This window comes from Panthera uncia, chromosome B1 (genome assembly GCF_023721935.1).
Source record: "Panthera uncia isolate 11264 chromosome B1, Puncia_PCG_1.0, whole genome shotgun sequence".
NCBI lineage: Eukaryota > Metazoa > Chordata > Mammalia > Carnivora > Felidae > Panthera > Panthera uncia.
In genome coordinates, this window is record NC_064811.1 from 116,809,605 (window position 1) to 116,823,127 (window position 13,523).

The 13,523-nt window shown below is 37.1% G+C and overlaps 1 protein-coding gene across 1 annotated transcript in view; it reads right to left on the reverse strand.

Annotated features, from left to right (window-relative positions):
• The window catches only part of MGAT4D (MGAT4 family member D), a 57,992-nt gene that overhangs the window by 13,222 nt on the left and 31,247 nt on the right, over positions 1-13,523 (reverse strand). Inside the window, 5 exon segments of the mRNA XM_049632205.1 lie at positions 378-467; positions 469-509; positions 3,738-3,852; positions 5,381-5,456; positions 7,566-7,679. Of these exon segments, the coding sequence (XP_049488162.1) occupies positions 378-467; positions 469-509; positions 3,738-3,852; positions 5,381-5,456; positions 7,566-7,679 (436 nt within the window).

A 13,523-nucleotide genomic window follows, 5' to 3' on the forward strand; every position in this document is an offset into this window, starting at 1 on the left:
TTAACCTATGTATTTCATTATATTTTAACTGAGTACAGACAGCAATAATTGCATTGTGTTTTTTAATCCATTCTGATGAACTATCTCTTAGCTGGCATATTTTGGCCACTTATATGTGATGTAAATATTGACATATTTGATTTGTATCTATCATTTTATTATTGTTTGTTTGTCACTTTTCTTCCACTTTTCACTAAATTTGTGGCCTCTCATTACTTCATGTAGTAGGTATAAGTGTCAGTAAAAATTCTGGATACCAGACTTAAAAACTAGTGCACTCATCAGGTTTAGTTCTGTAAACAAATTTCAGGGAATTACATTAGACAGATAGTATTTTCCTAAAATAGTTTGTATTTACAAAGTAAAGAAATACTCACAGGAGTCTCTCCTGGGTTACACATCTTTACCTGAAAAATATCCCCCAAAAGCAAATCTATGGGTTTATCTTTGTAGAACATTAAAAAAAAAACGCACCAAGTCAGTTAAGTCCTCAGATTTAAATAGCTTTCCTACGAAGAAAAAGTAAACAAATCCAAATAACTCTCGAGTGTTTATACCATATATTATAAAATAACCCTTATATATAGTTGTTCATTCTATTAACAAGAGAAAGGACGAAAAAATCATTAAAAATTAAATATATCCTTATATAAGTATATCCTTAAAGCATTCATGAAGTTGAAGGATAATAAAATAATATATCTGCTTAAGTATTACAGATTACCACTTCTGGGAGAGAGAAGTGTGAAGCAGGTTTAGAATAGTGAATACCCTCAGGAAACCAATTTTGATAACCAATGAGGATCAATTTCTAAGTCTTGTGAAAGATACATACATAAAATGAAATGTACAGAAGCTATAATTTTTACTTCATTTTGTAGAAGCGGATCTATAACCTGACTTTTGTAGAACTTTATCAATCTACCACATTTTTTATGTTTAGTATTTAATTTTGATTAAAATATAGCATTATTTCAATATTTGAGCATCATTTTATAAGAATTAAAAAAAATTTTTTTTAACATTCATTCATTTTTGAAAGGCAGAGAGAGACACAGCGTGAATGAGGGAGGGGCAGGAGAGAGGGAGACACAGAAACAGAAGCAGGCTCCAGGCTCTGAGCTGTCAGCACAGAGCCCAACGCGGGCTTGAACTCACGGACCGTGAGATCATGACCTGAGACAAAGTCGGCTGCTTAACCGACTGAGCCACCCAGGCACCCCTCATTTTATAAGAATTTTATTTCTATCTTATATTTGTGATACTTAAAGATTTGCTATACTTTAAAATAGGATATTTCCTTAGGTCCAATTGCTTTCTTCTAATATACTGCATCTTTGATTTTAAAATGAAGTTGAAGATATAAGATTCAGGTAAATGTTAAAGTAAATAGTGTAAAATACACCTATTTAATAAATATGATAGTAGGAAGTAATCATGCTTCCTTTTCTTTACTAGGAGTCGAATCTGTATGAGTTATTTAATCAAATGTATAGTTATATTTTAATTTTTTGGTTTTTATATAGTAACCAAAGTAAGTGATTTAATGATGGAAATAGTTGAATCAATATTTGTCTTTTCCTTATCTGCTGTCAGCATGCTGTAAAATTCTATTTAGCAAACTCATATTTTTGGTAATATTGAGTAAGAAAATTGTTAGTTTTATAACAACACTAACAACAAAAAACAAAACTGTTGTAAACTTAAGCTTAAATAAGACTTCAGCATTACATATACAATGCTCCTTGTTCAGTGTGCTCTTGGTCAGAATGTGAATATCCTCCAGCCTTCTCACACCGGGCTTTGGTGAGAAAGATACAAAAAATTTCAAATTTTCACAGTAATGTATCAACAAAATTACTTCCTCTTCAAGCTTATCAGGTATTGCTGTTACCTATAATTTTTCCTCGTATTTAAATCAAAGCTGAGCATAAACCTTTGGGGTTTCAAAATTGGATTCTGCAATACTTGACAGAAAGTATGGAAAAGAAAGTTATCAAGTAAGTATATGAATAACAGATTTCACTAGCAATCAGAGAAATTCTTAACACTCCTCCCAATGGCAAAAATAAATAAATAAAAAATGATGTAATAAAATCACATGTTGTCAAGCATATGGGGAGGTGGGAACTCATACGCACTGCTTAGGGGACTATAAACTGTACAGCCAATCTGCAAAGTAATCTGGCATGACTTAGAAACACAGTCATATTCACCCTCAGTGGTCCTGATCCAGGGGACAAAATATGTCACTTCATTTCTTTGTGGCAGCAGAGAGTTGGGAGCAAAGTTGACCTCTTTGAGGACGGAGAAGTCAAATGCATTATTATGTGGGGCGTATGCAACAGCAGTAAGAAACAATAAACTAAATTGACACAAATCAACATGTTGACAGTTTCAAAATCTAGTTTTGAGGACAAAAATGTTAAGGGGCATGAAGAGGGATATCACATCACCATTTATGTAAATTTTAAACAGATAAAAACATGATAAACACCAATACAAGCATATTTATATGTATACTTTGTTTTAAACATTTTAAAATGTCTATTATTTATTTTCGAGAGCGAGAGACAGACAAAGCACAAGCAGGGGAGGGGAAAAGAGAGGGGAGTCACAGAATCTGAAGCAGGTTCCAGGCTCTGAGCTGTCAGCATAGAGCCCGATGCGGGGCTTGAACTCACAAACTGTGAGATCGTGACCTGAGCAGAGGTCTGACGGTTAACCGACTGAGCCACCTAGGTGCCCCTATATGTACACTTTGAACATATTAGAATGGAAGCCTATTGGGGGGTGGGAGGAAGTGGGAGTAGGGACTGGGCATAAAATGAAAGAACAAAGTAGGGGCGCCTGGGTGGCGCAGTCGGTTAAGCGTCCGACTTCAGCCAGGTCACGATCTCGCGGTCTGTGAGTTCGAGCCCCGCGTCGGGCTCTGGGCTGATGGCTCGGAGCCTGGAACCTGTTTCCGATTCTGTGTCTCCCTCTCTCTCTGCCCGTCCCCCGTTCATGCTCTGTCTGTCTCTCTCTGTCCCAAAAATAAATTAAAAAAAAAAAACAAAAAAAAAAACGTTGAAAAAAAAAAAAAAAGAAAGAACAAAGTAAAAGAGGGCTCCTGTATGAAAGCAAGGATGATATGCACCATGAAATAGTGTGGTAATTCAACTTGCGGCCTCAAGGTTCAAACAAAAGAAAAAGTATAGGAGGGAGGGTAGAAAGAGTGGAAGGAAGAAGAAAGAAAGTCTATAAAAGAATTTTTTTTTAAAATCCCATGATTGGCCCAATTTTAGGCATTCTTCCATGGTGGGTATGATTCACATATTTTTATACTTTTCTAAGTATGTCACATTTGGCATACTGGAAATTACCAGGAATTTAGAGTACGGTAGTCCTAAATCAGAATTCCTGTCTTACAACTTTAATTCTTTGAGTTTTCATGTAAAATAGAGCAGTACCCCTTAGTCACTGAGTTAACATGTGGGCCAGACTTGCAGCAAGCATTTAGCAAGTAGTAGCTTTCTTACATTTTCATCACATGTATAGGCTGCTTATTTATATTGTCTATCTCAGGAAGATTGGTTTAAAAATACATTTACTGAAACTCAAGGTACTTGAATTTGATCTTACTGTTAAATTAACAGTATCTTCACAGAAATCATGCCATTCCTTTCCATTAAGTAACAAACTAATAAGTTTAAGAAATTTTAAGATTATTGTGTGCTAGAAAATACAAGGCTTACCTATGAATCCAAGAATTGAAAACTCAATATAAAACCAATTATTTGAAGTGATATTATGCACAAAATCTGTGATTTTTGTAAAGTACACCTTTTTAGCTATGATATCATCTTCTAGCTGGAAAAAAACAAAAGTCATTAGTTCCTTTGATGCTTCCATTGAATAAATTGCATTTGCTTGAGAACTGAAAATACTTTCTCAATAGAATACACTGAAAAACCAGTTTTTATGAGGTTATTTTATTTTTAGTTCAATTCACTGAGGGTATTTACTATTAGTTTTCACTTTGAGATTCTGAGACCAGAGATGAGGTTTCTTTCCTAAGTAGTAATATGCAACACTCAATCTAAATCCTCATTGAAAAAAATCTATTTATCCATATCTATTTACATCCTTACAAATACTTCCATTCCCAGTTTAAGCCTAACTAGCTTTATGTTTGAGATGATAGGCGCCAGGTCCTGTCACAAGAGAACCAGGGTCTGTGCTTGGCAATGAGATGATGAAAGGGAACTGACACTCTCATCCACAACTATCTGGGTAGATGAATGTTGGTATACATAAGCCTAAGAATAGTTCTCCATAAGAGAGGGGGAAAGAGAAACTAGAATTTTCTCCTAAAAAATATTTATTTATTTATTTATTTATTTATTTTGAGAGAGAGAGAGAGGGAGAGGAAGAGCACGAGCGGGGCGGGGGGGGGGGAGTGGGGGGGGCGCGAAAGAGAGAGGGAGACAAGACAATCCCAGGCAGGTTCTGTGCTGGCAGCACGGAGACCAACTCGAAACTCCATCTCATGAACTGTGACATCATGACCTAAGCCGAAATCAAGAGTTAGACACTTAACATACTGAGGCACCCAGGCTCCCCTAGAATTTTATTCTTTTAATTTTGTATATATTATGGGTAATCTATACAATAAGAGGGCCTCCTAAATGATTCAGAAAAATGTGGAAATCCGCAAGCACGTTACCAGAGCACAAACTAGAATCACATTGTTTCAAATTGGGAAGAATACATTGGGTGGATCTCATGTTTCTGTTAACCAGAAATCAAAAGGCTCTTTTTTTTTCTTCTGGTAAAAGAGAAAGACCTTGCTTCAGGCTTTTTTCTAACGTTTCTCTCATCTCCAGTGATATCTTACAAACTCTTCTTACAACTGCACATTGTCACATATAGTGAAGTATATACTCACGGCTGAAACATAAAACTCTTTATTTAAGAATATGCCAGAATTCAGGGGATCCAAACTATATACAGTTTATTTATTTCAGAAATATAGTAAGGCACTGTAGAAGTGGGTAGAACATAAAATACAAGAGGAGACAATGTAGGGTACCAATGGCGTATATTAAGTGTTCAAAATGTTTGTTTAATGTAATAAATTTGCGGCGAGAGAAATGTAGGGAGCATAATTTCTATTTTTTTCTAACTTGAGAAGTTCTTTTCAGTTTGCTTCAGGTAACTATGATTTCCTCTGTTAATAGTAAACCCTGCTAGAAGACTTAGTTCAAATCAACTTTCAACTTCCTTTTGGCATTTTCTTATTTTCTGAATACATAGTAAGGTAGAGGAATACAAGCAGGAAGGAAGGAGAACATAATACTTCCACTTTAAATTATACATATATATACCAAGGTCTTACCTGTAAATAATACATGGCCTTTGGTTGGGCATACAGCATCAAAAAACAAAAATCCAGTACTTGTTTGATGCGCCAACTAAAGATAAATAATAAAATCTGTTAATATTTGTCATTATTATATAATTATTTATAAGCACACCAGTAATTAAACACAGACTTTGTTTAGCCCTTTGCTAACATGGAGTACTGTCTATAGTAAGTGAAATTGAGTGTTACACTGAAAAGTTACATCAAAAAGGTTCCCATCTTCATTTAGTGGCCGATATCTGCCATCGCTAAACTAGAACAAGCATAATCTATTAATTTTACGTTTTGGTCAGTTAATTTTTGATCTGTACAAGAAAGTTAATATCCTTTCTCATCTTAGGTCCCGTTCAAATAAAAGTAAGAAGAAACTTGATTCTAATTTAACACTAAGCTAGATGCAAGGCCAGTTCCTTAAGATACAAAGAACAATACACAATGCACCTCTCGCCCTTCTGGGTTTCATAATCTTCTATGAAAATATGGAAAAATAATAAGATCTGAATGATTAGATAAGTGATATACAAAGACGTTGGCAATGATGATATAACATAAGACAGGGCGGGTGGAGCAGGGAGCAGGGCATTCAGTGAGAGGACCAGTATCGCAAAGACATGAAGCATGTGAGAGAGCCTGCCACCTTAGATCTACAGCACCAAGAATGGATGGAAAAGAAGCTGACGATGGTAAGGTGGGAAGAGACCAGATCATGAAGGAAACTTTGCACCTGATCTCCTATGAAAAGGGATTCTTCTGTCTACACTATGGAGAATGAACTGGAAGACAGGCTAGGTGAGGCTTAGGGAAAGCAAACAGATCATTAATCGCCTGAAGCAGAGGAATGGTCCAGAGCAGAGGAATGGGAAGGAGAGGGATGATGCAGAGAGAGATTTTTTTTTTAAATAAATGTTTATTCATTTTTGAAAGAGAGAGTGTGAGTGGGAGAGGGGCAGAGAGAGAGGGAAACAGAATATCTAAAGCAGGCTCCACACTGACAACAGCAAGACAGACGCGGGGCTCGAACTCACCAACTGTGAGATCATGACCTTAGCTGAAGTTGGGACACTCAACTGACTGAGCCACCCAGGCGCTCCAAGAGAGATTTTTTTTTAAAGAAGAAATGATAGAGACATAAAGGGCAGAAGGAAAAACAGGATCTAGAATGCCTCCCAGCTTTATGACTCTAAAAACTGACTACTTAATTAAAACAAAATCCTTAAGAGAGTTCCAGATTCTGACATACCATTTATTATTATAAAACAAAACAGAACTAAATGAGTTTCCTGGGATAAGATGTTTTTTCTGAGTTCTGGCATTTCTTTTACTCTATTAAGTTTTGAGGAACCAAATTACTACATTTCTTATAATACCTTCCACATGTATAATCAAACAGTAGTGTTCCTTTGTACACATACAAACCTTTTAATTGTTCAAAATTCTTTCATAAATACTATCATATTTTATTCTCACCATGATTTTTCCAAATATACAATGTAGATTTTATTATACACACCAGAAAGTGGAAGAAGCTAAGAAAACAAAGGCTAAATTGCCAGGATGACCAACAAACAGAAAAGCTGGAATTAGAAGGCACATGTAATAATTTATAACCCCAGGCTTTTTTCCCCCATCATTATGCCCTTGCTAATTATCAGCTGAACATGTGAACACTGATAATCCAGTGCTGGTGGTAAATGTTTTCTGGGGAGTGGGGTGGGGATGAACCACGATTTGTAGCTTCTGCCCATTTCCATAGTGTAATTGCTCCTACCATCGCTGATTTCATGCTACCAACCTGACGTCGCTGGACGCAGACTGGGAAGGGACACACATAGTCATTCTTGCAAGAACTGACTGTGAAATGGGATCTATTAGATGCTGGTTCCAACAGTACATCCGATGACGTTTGTTATTTGAGAATACTGTCTTCTAATACATCATACCTAATTTTTTTTAATGTTTATTTATCTTTGAGAGAAAGATCCAGTGTGAATGGAGGAGGGACAGAGAAAGAGAGGGAGACACAGAATCCAAAGCAGACTCCAGGCTCTGAGCTGTCAGCACAGAGCCCAACGCAGGGCTTGATCTCACAGACTGTTAGATCATGACCTGAGCTGAAGTCAGACACTTAACCGACTGAGCCACCCGGGTGCCCTGATACCTCTCTAATTTTCCTGAGTCCTCAGTTGACTGCTTGACATGTAACATGTTTGGATAAAAAAAGGCAGGTATTGAAATGACTTCCAAGGATCCAGACTTCAGCTGCCTTTTGAATCTGTAAACAGAAGTGGAAGTTTGTAATTGAATATTTGATTTACCAAATGAACAAATACTTAAAAAGAATGTCTTCATGCACGTCCATGTAATATTTTTATTCGAATTATTTCACAGGTTGATACATGATATCCACATTATGAAACTAATACTTTTTAGCTAAAGTATTTCTTTTATAAATTAGTGCACAATATAACAAAAAGTTAAAATATACAATATAAAATTAGTTTATTTTCATAAAAATTATAGGCACTTTAAATTTTTGCAAGTTTACAACCATATATATATACTAAAAGATTCAAAATAATGAAACTAGTGAGTTAGCCTAGAACATTAGGTGATTTTTAAAAATGCATAGTTTTGGGGCACCTGGGTGGCTCATTCAGTAAAGTGTTTGACTCTTAGTTTGGGCTCAGGTCACGATCTCACAGTTTGTGAGTTTGAGCCCTGCATCAGGCTCTGCGCTGACAGCACACAGCCTGCTTAGGATTCTCTCTCTCCATCTTTCTCTGTCCCTTCCCCCATCTGTTCTATCTCTCTCTCTCTTTCAGTAAATAAATAAACTTAAAAAATAAAAAAATGCATACTTTTGAGTTTAATAAGATTCCTACTGGATAACAGCACTGTGGTTCCTGAAACTATAGACTCATCACAGCAAGAAAAGATTAAGGGTGACTCTTGTCCACACTCATTGGATGACTATGTATGCTTTTTATAATCTTTATTTTGTTGAGTGGAGGGATGGGATAAATGGATGATGGGTTTTGGGAAAGGCCCTTGTTGGGATGAGCGCTGAGTGTTAAAAGTTAAGCGTCGAATCATTAAATTCTACTCCTGAAACAATCATCACACCATATGTTAACTAACATACAATGTATGTTGGATTTAAATAAAATAAAAATATATATTAAAATTGAAGAAAATTGAAAATTAAAAAAAAATTCTAAGTTAATATTTATAGACCATCATTAAAATGCACAACACACGGCTCACAAAAGCTGTTATACAAATCTTCCACCATCAAGGTAAAGGATGGGACACCAGGTAGAGCATTTTGAATGATTTTCCTTTAGACAGAATACGACTTTAAGTGGGATTTACGCTTAGGCATTACATTATTTATTAAAATGTTAAAGTCTCGAGAAAATGTTTGTTTTTTACTAATAGGTGGAAAAGCAGGGCAGAGTTTTACATGCACAATCTCAATTATGTGCAAAATAGGCAGTTCTCACTTTGCATAATTCCAATACGAATGAATCTCAGTTACCATGTATTAGATAACACGTCTCCCTCAACAACACTGTTGGAATTTGAGTCATCATACTATATTCACCGCGAATAATTCCATAAACTACGAACTTGCTTCGGGCTCTTCAGCCCACATACCGCTACACAAATAACAAATGCACATCATCATCTCACCCCTTCTTCCAAAGTCTGTTGGCGCCTGATCACAGTGCTTGTGTCGCCTTCTTGTGACATTAGAATGCAGACAATTTTATTCCTTTTGTTTGCTTTTAAAATGGTTTCCAAATTTTTGAAATTGGTGTGTATCATGAGCATGGGGTGGCAGCAGCAGCATGTGCTACCGAGAATGTGGGGTTTGAACCCAGAAAAGGGTCTCTGCTAATTTTGCTTCCATCACTTACAAACTTTAACCAGCCATTTACTTGCTCTAACCTTCAGTTTCCTCATCTAGGAACCTAGATAAAACCTAGCATAGCAATACACTCCCCTCCAGGGAAAGAACTGTTCTACAGGTAACTCGATTCTAACGAGGCTCTATGCATCAGCGGAAGAGTTTCCGGTTATTTGCTTGTTGACTTATTATTTATTTAGGTGGGAGTGTAAATGGGGAAGTGCAGGAGATGAAAGTCTTCCTGAATCCTCTGATTTTATGGTGTATCAACTGGAAAGATTTTTAAACACTGATTTTAGTATGTTCCTTGGAGAGTAGAAAATGCTGGATCAAAGAAAAGAATGAGGAATTCTGCTTGCTTTGGGGTAAAAATTAGTAACACAATACCTACATTTTAAAAAAGTAAAATTGCATAACTTTGTACAACAATTTAGAATAGCAGAGGTACATGAAAATAACATTAAGTTGCAGCACATACAATCATCAAAAAATAGGATTACAGAAGCTTATAAATTTTGTCCTCTAGAAAATTGCACGCAAAGTCTCAAAACAACAAAGGCCCAGTTACAAATAATTTCTATCTTGACGGTATAACTTCCCATTACTGATAAAGAGAAAGATTCCGGGCTCATTTTTTTTTTCCAGTCTGTCTTAAGCAAGACCCTTGAATCTTGTGTGGTGACATCTTTCTAGGATTCTTTAAACCTTTCCTAGCTTATGAGGTTACGGATAGTGTCAAAAGTCCTGGAGATAATGATACCAGAATTGCGAATTGCCAATGACTAGAGAAAATAATATAATTGTATGTTGTTGCCATTATAAATGAATAATTTTACCTTACAGTCATAAAAGTATGGAAACCATACAGCTTTACATTTTATATAAAGCATATAGCTACATACAGTTTCATATAAGTTTATATATAACCTTAGTCGGGTCCTTTAACAATTACTATGTGGTCTCAAATTTAGGGTCAATAACATATAGAGCAATCTCTCATTAACCCCAATGAGAAGACCTAGAAAAAGGGTTTTGAGCTAAATTCAATACAGAAAAATGTAGGCATATAAATGAAAAGTTATGAGTCTACATTAAAATTTTAAATTATAGTTTTATTCTAGTCTCACAAAAAATAAAATTGTATTCCAACCCTTTATGCTGTATTGTTAACATTAATATCCTTATCATCATGCAAATCTTTTTGAATCATCTAATACAGTTCTCTGATACACATGATCTTCAAGCCTAGCTAAAATACCAGTTAGTGACATCGTCTTTGTACATTTTATAGCAAAATGTAAGTATCCCTATACATCAAGTAATATTTTTGTGATCTCCACAAGTAACCATATACTAGAATTCTTTTTTAAAGTCATCTTCAAAAGTTTTGCAATTATGCAAAGACATCCCCAGGAATTGTTTATAAACCTCTACCTTCTTTGTAACGGATCCTATTAAGACTCCCTTATAAGGACCAACCTAGTATAGACTGAAGTCATTTCAGGCTAATGTGTATTCTCCAAATAGTGGATTATTATGCAGAGTAAAGCAACCAAGAGAGCATATCCTGGATTAGGAGAACATTTCAAGTATGAGGCAACTTTTCTCCTGGGCAATCTTTTTTGGGAAAAAACAGACATATATGGGTGTTTTCCTTAATCTTGCCCAGCTCTATCTCCCTCCACACACAACATCTACTTCGAGGCTTCACTACCATTCTCCAGTTCAAGCTCACTGCCAATAAATCCCTCATTCTCAACATACTATTTTTCTTTCACAGGGAACAGCCTTTAAGGATGGAATTCTTTAGTTTCACCCTCCTTTCTCAAACTAATTATTTTTTTCTGCTCCTTCACCTGTTCTTACTGTTTTCCCCCTCATCGTAGCTTAGTCCTGCCTAAAAGTCCTTCCACATGTGCCTGGTATCCACTGCCCCTAGACCTTGTCCATCAGCTTCCTCCCATGGATGAGATCACATATAAAACCACTCCCGGAGCCCCCATCTCCAGACCTCCCCTAACACAAGTTTTCCCTCAGGCTGCTGTGTTTAACTTTACTCCCCATCCATCAAGCTTGTTGAAAATAGTCTAATTCAATTCTTTAAACTTTTATTATGAAACTTACCACACACACACAAAAGTGGGAATACAACGAATCCCAAATCATCTGATTTCAACAACCATTATTATTTTTTTTTTACCACACTTGTTTCATCCATACAGCCCACTTTTTGTTGTTGAAGTTTTTTAAAACAAATCCTGGATATCATTTCTTACCCTTAAATTCTTCAGTGTCAAAATCAAAAAAGGGCATTTATTCACATAACTGCATGCCATTATCACACCTTACAAGACTAAGAATAGTTATGTAATATCACATAATATTCACCTGATAACTCACATGTCCCCAGGAGCCTGACAAGTATTCAGTGGGGGATGTGGAGTGTTCAAATAAGCATCCACATAAGATCCCCTCGTTGTAATCTGTTACCTCTTACTTCTTTTCTAAATTTACTACCCAGACCGATCATTTCAGTTTCTCTTTCTTCTTGTTCTCAAATAAGTCTTGTTGAAAGAACGGGGTCACCTGTCTTACAGAATGTCCTCCGTCCTCATTCTGGTGGCTACTCCAGACTGCTTCCTCTGTTCACTGTGTAGACGCCAAACTTGGATTTAAAGTAGATGTTGTATTTTGTGATTGTGTTATGTTATACGTCGGAGAGTGGCGGGCAATAATTCCCTAGAGTTGTTTCATGGTGTATTTCATTTACATCACAACAGAAGGCACAAAATGTCTCGCTGTCTCACTTCCAGGGGTGCTGTGACTGATCACAGGTTCAGGTGGGAGCACTTGACCCCCTCCTGCGGATTGCCCATGTGCCCTCAGCCCCCATTCTCACACTTCTGTTCTCCCAGGTATTATAGGGGGAGGGTTCCTGCATACCACAATCCCAGGCCCCCTTGCTAGACACCTTCCACATAGGTTCTGCCCATGGGAGGCAGTATGAAGAGACTGGAAGGCAGTCAACAAGGAGGATATCCTTCCTACTTTCAGGATCTGGTGAAGGCCACAGCAGCAGCAGGATAGAGTAGCAGGAAGCAACAGAGAACTGGAGATCCCAGCCGAGCAAGGCGGCACAGCTCAAACCTGCGATCATGGCTGTTTCAACAACACAGCAGCAGGTGCAGCCCAACATCAGATCCTGTGGTATATATACTCCTGTCTCCCTTCATGCTTCTCCCATTTCCTTTCTTCTCTCTTTGGTTCTCTCAGCCCCTGTAAACACTTTTTGACCAATTCTTTGTATCAAATTCTATCTGAATTACCAAAGGTTTTCCTGTTTGGATGCTGGCTAGTACACCTTCCTTGTAAAGCTCCCCATCACTTAATGACATGCCTGACTCCGTTGTTTTCAAAATGGTGATTTTCTAATTCTATTCATTCTACACTTATCAGCTGGAATTCTTTTGACTAAAATAACTTTGCCTCATCCCCTTGAGTTATTTGGTGAGGAAACAAACAAACAAACACAGAACACTTTGCTGTCTAAGCCAAACGCGTCTAGTAGCCAGATTCAGCTGGAAGGCCATGTTTTGCAACTCTGGGCTGTGGAATCAAGTGCATATTCCTTAGCATGGTATCCAAGACTCCTCATGATCTTATTACAGCCAGCCTTAACTCCCACTGATACTTCTTCCTCAAGCCCAAATATCCACACCTCAGGATATACTTATATTTCCAAAACTCTAGCATACTCCTGTTTGGCCTTGCTGCCTTCTCAAGCAATTCTCTTTGCCAGGCATTCCCTTTCTCTTTGGATCTACCTGAAGAAGATCTGCTCACACCTTTAGACTCAGCCCGTTACTTACTTCTCAGGAAGGACCTTCTTGATATCTTGCAGGCAGAATAAAATACTTCCTCCTCTACATGTTCTCATATTGCTCTCCCCATACCAATGCGAAACACCAGCTTCCTTGTTGTGATTTGTTTTTTACCAGTTGTATCACCCACGTGAACATAAACATCTAACAGGCTGGGACCAATTCCATAGGGTCTTGCTGGATGAATCACCTCATGTACATTCGTCAGCATGTGCTTGCTTCTCCTGGGCTGCGTCCAGTAGGAGATCATAAGCAGAGGCGGAGAGTGTAACTTCATACGGTAAGGAACACAAGATCGCTTAAAAAATAATCTAGTAGGCTTCTC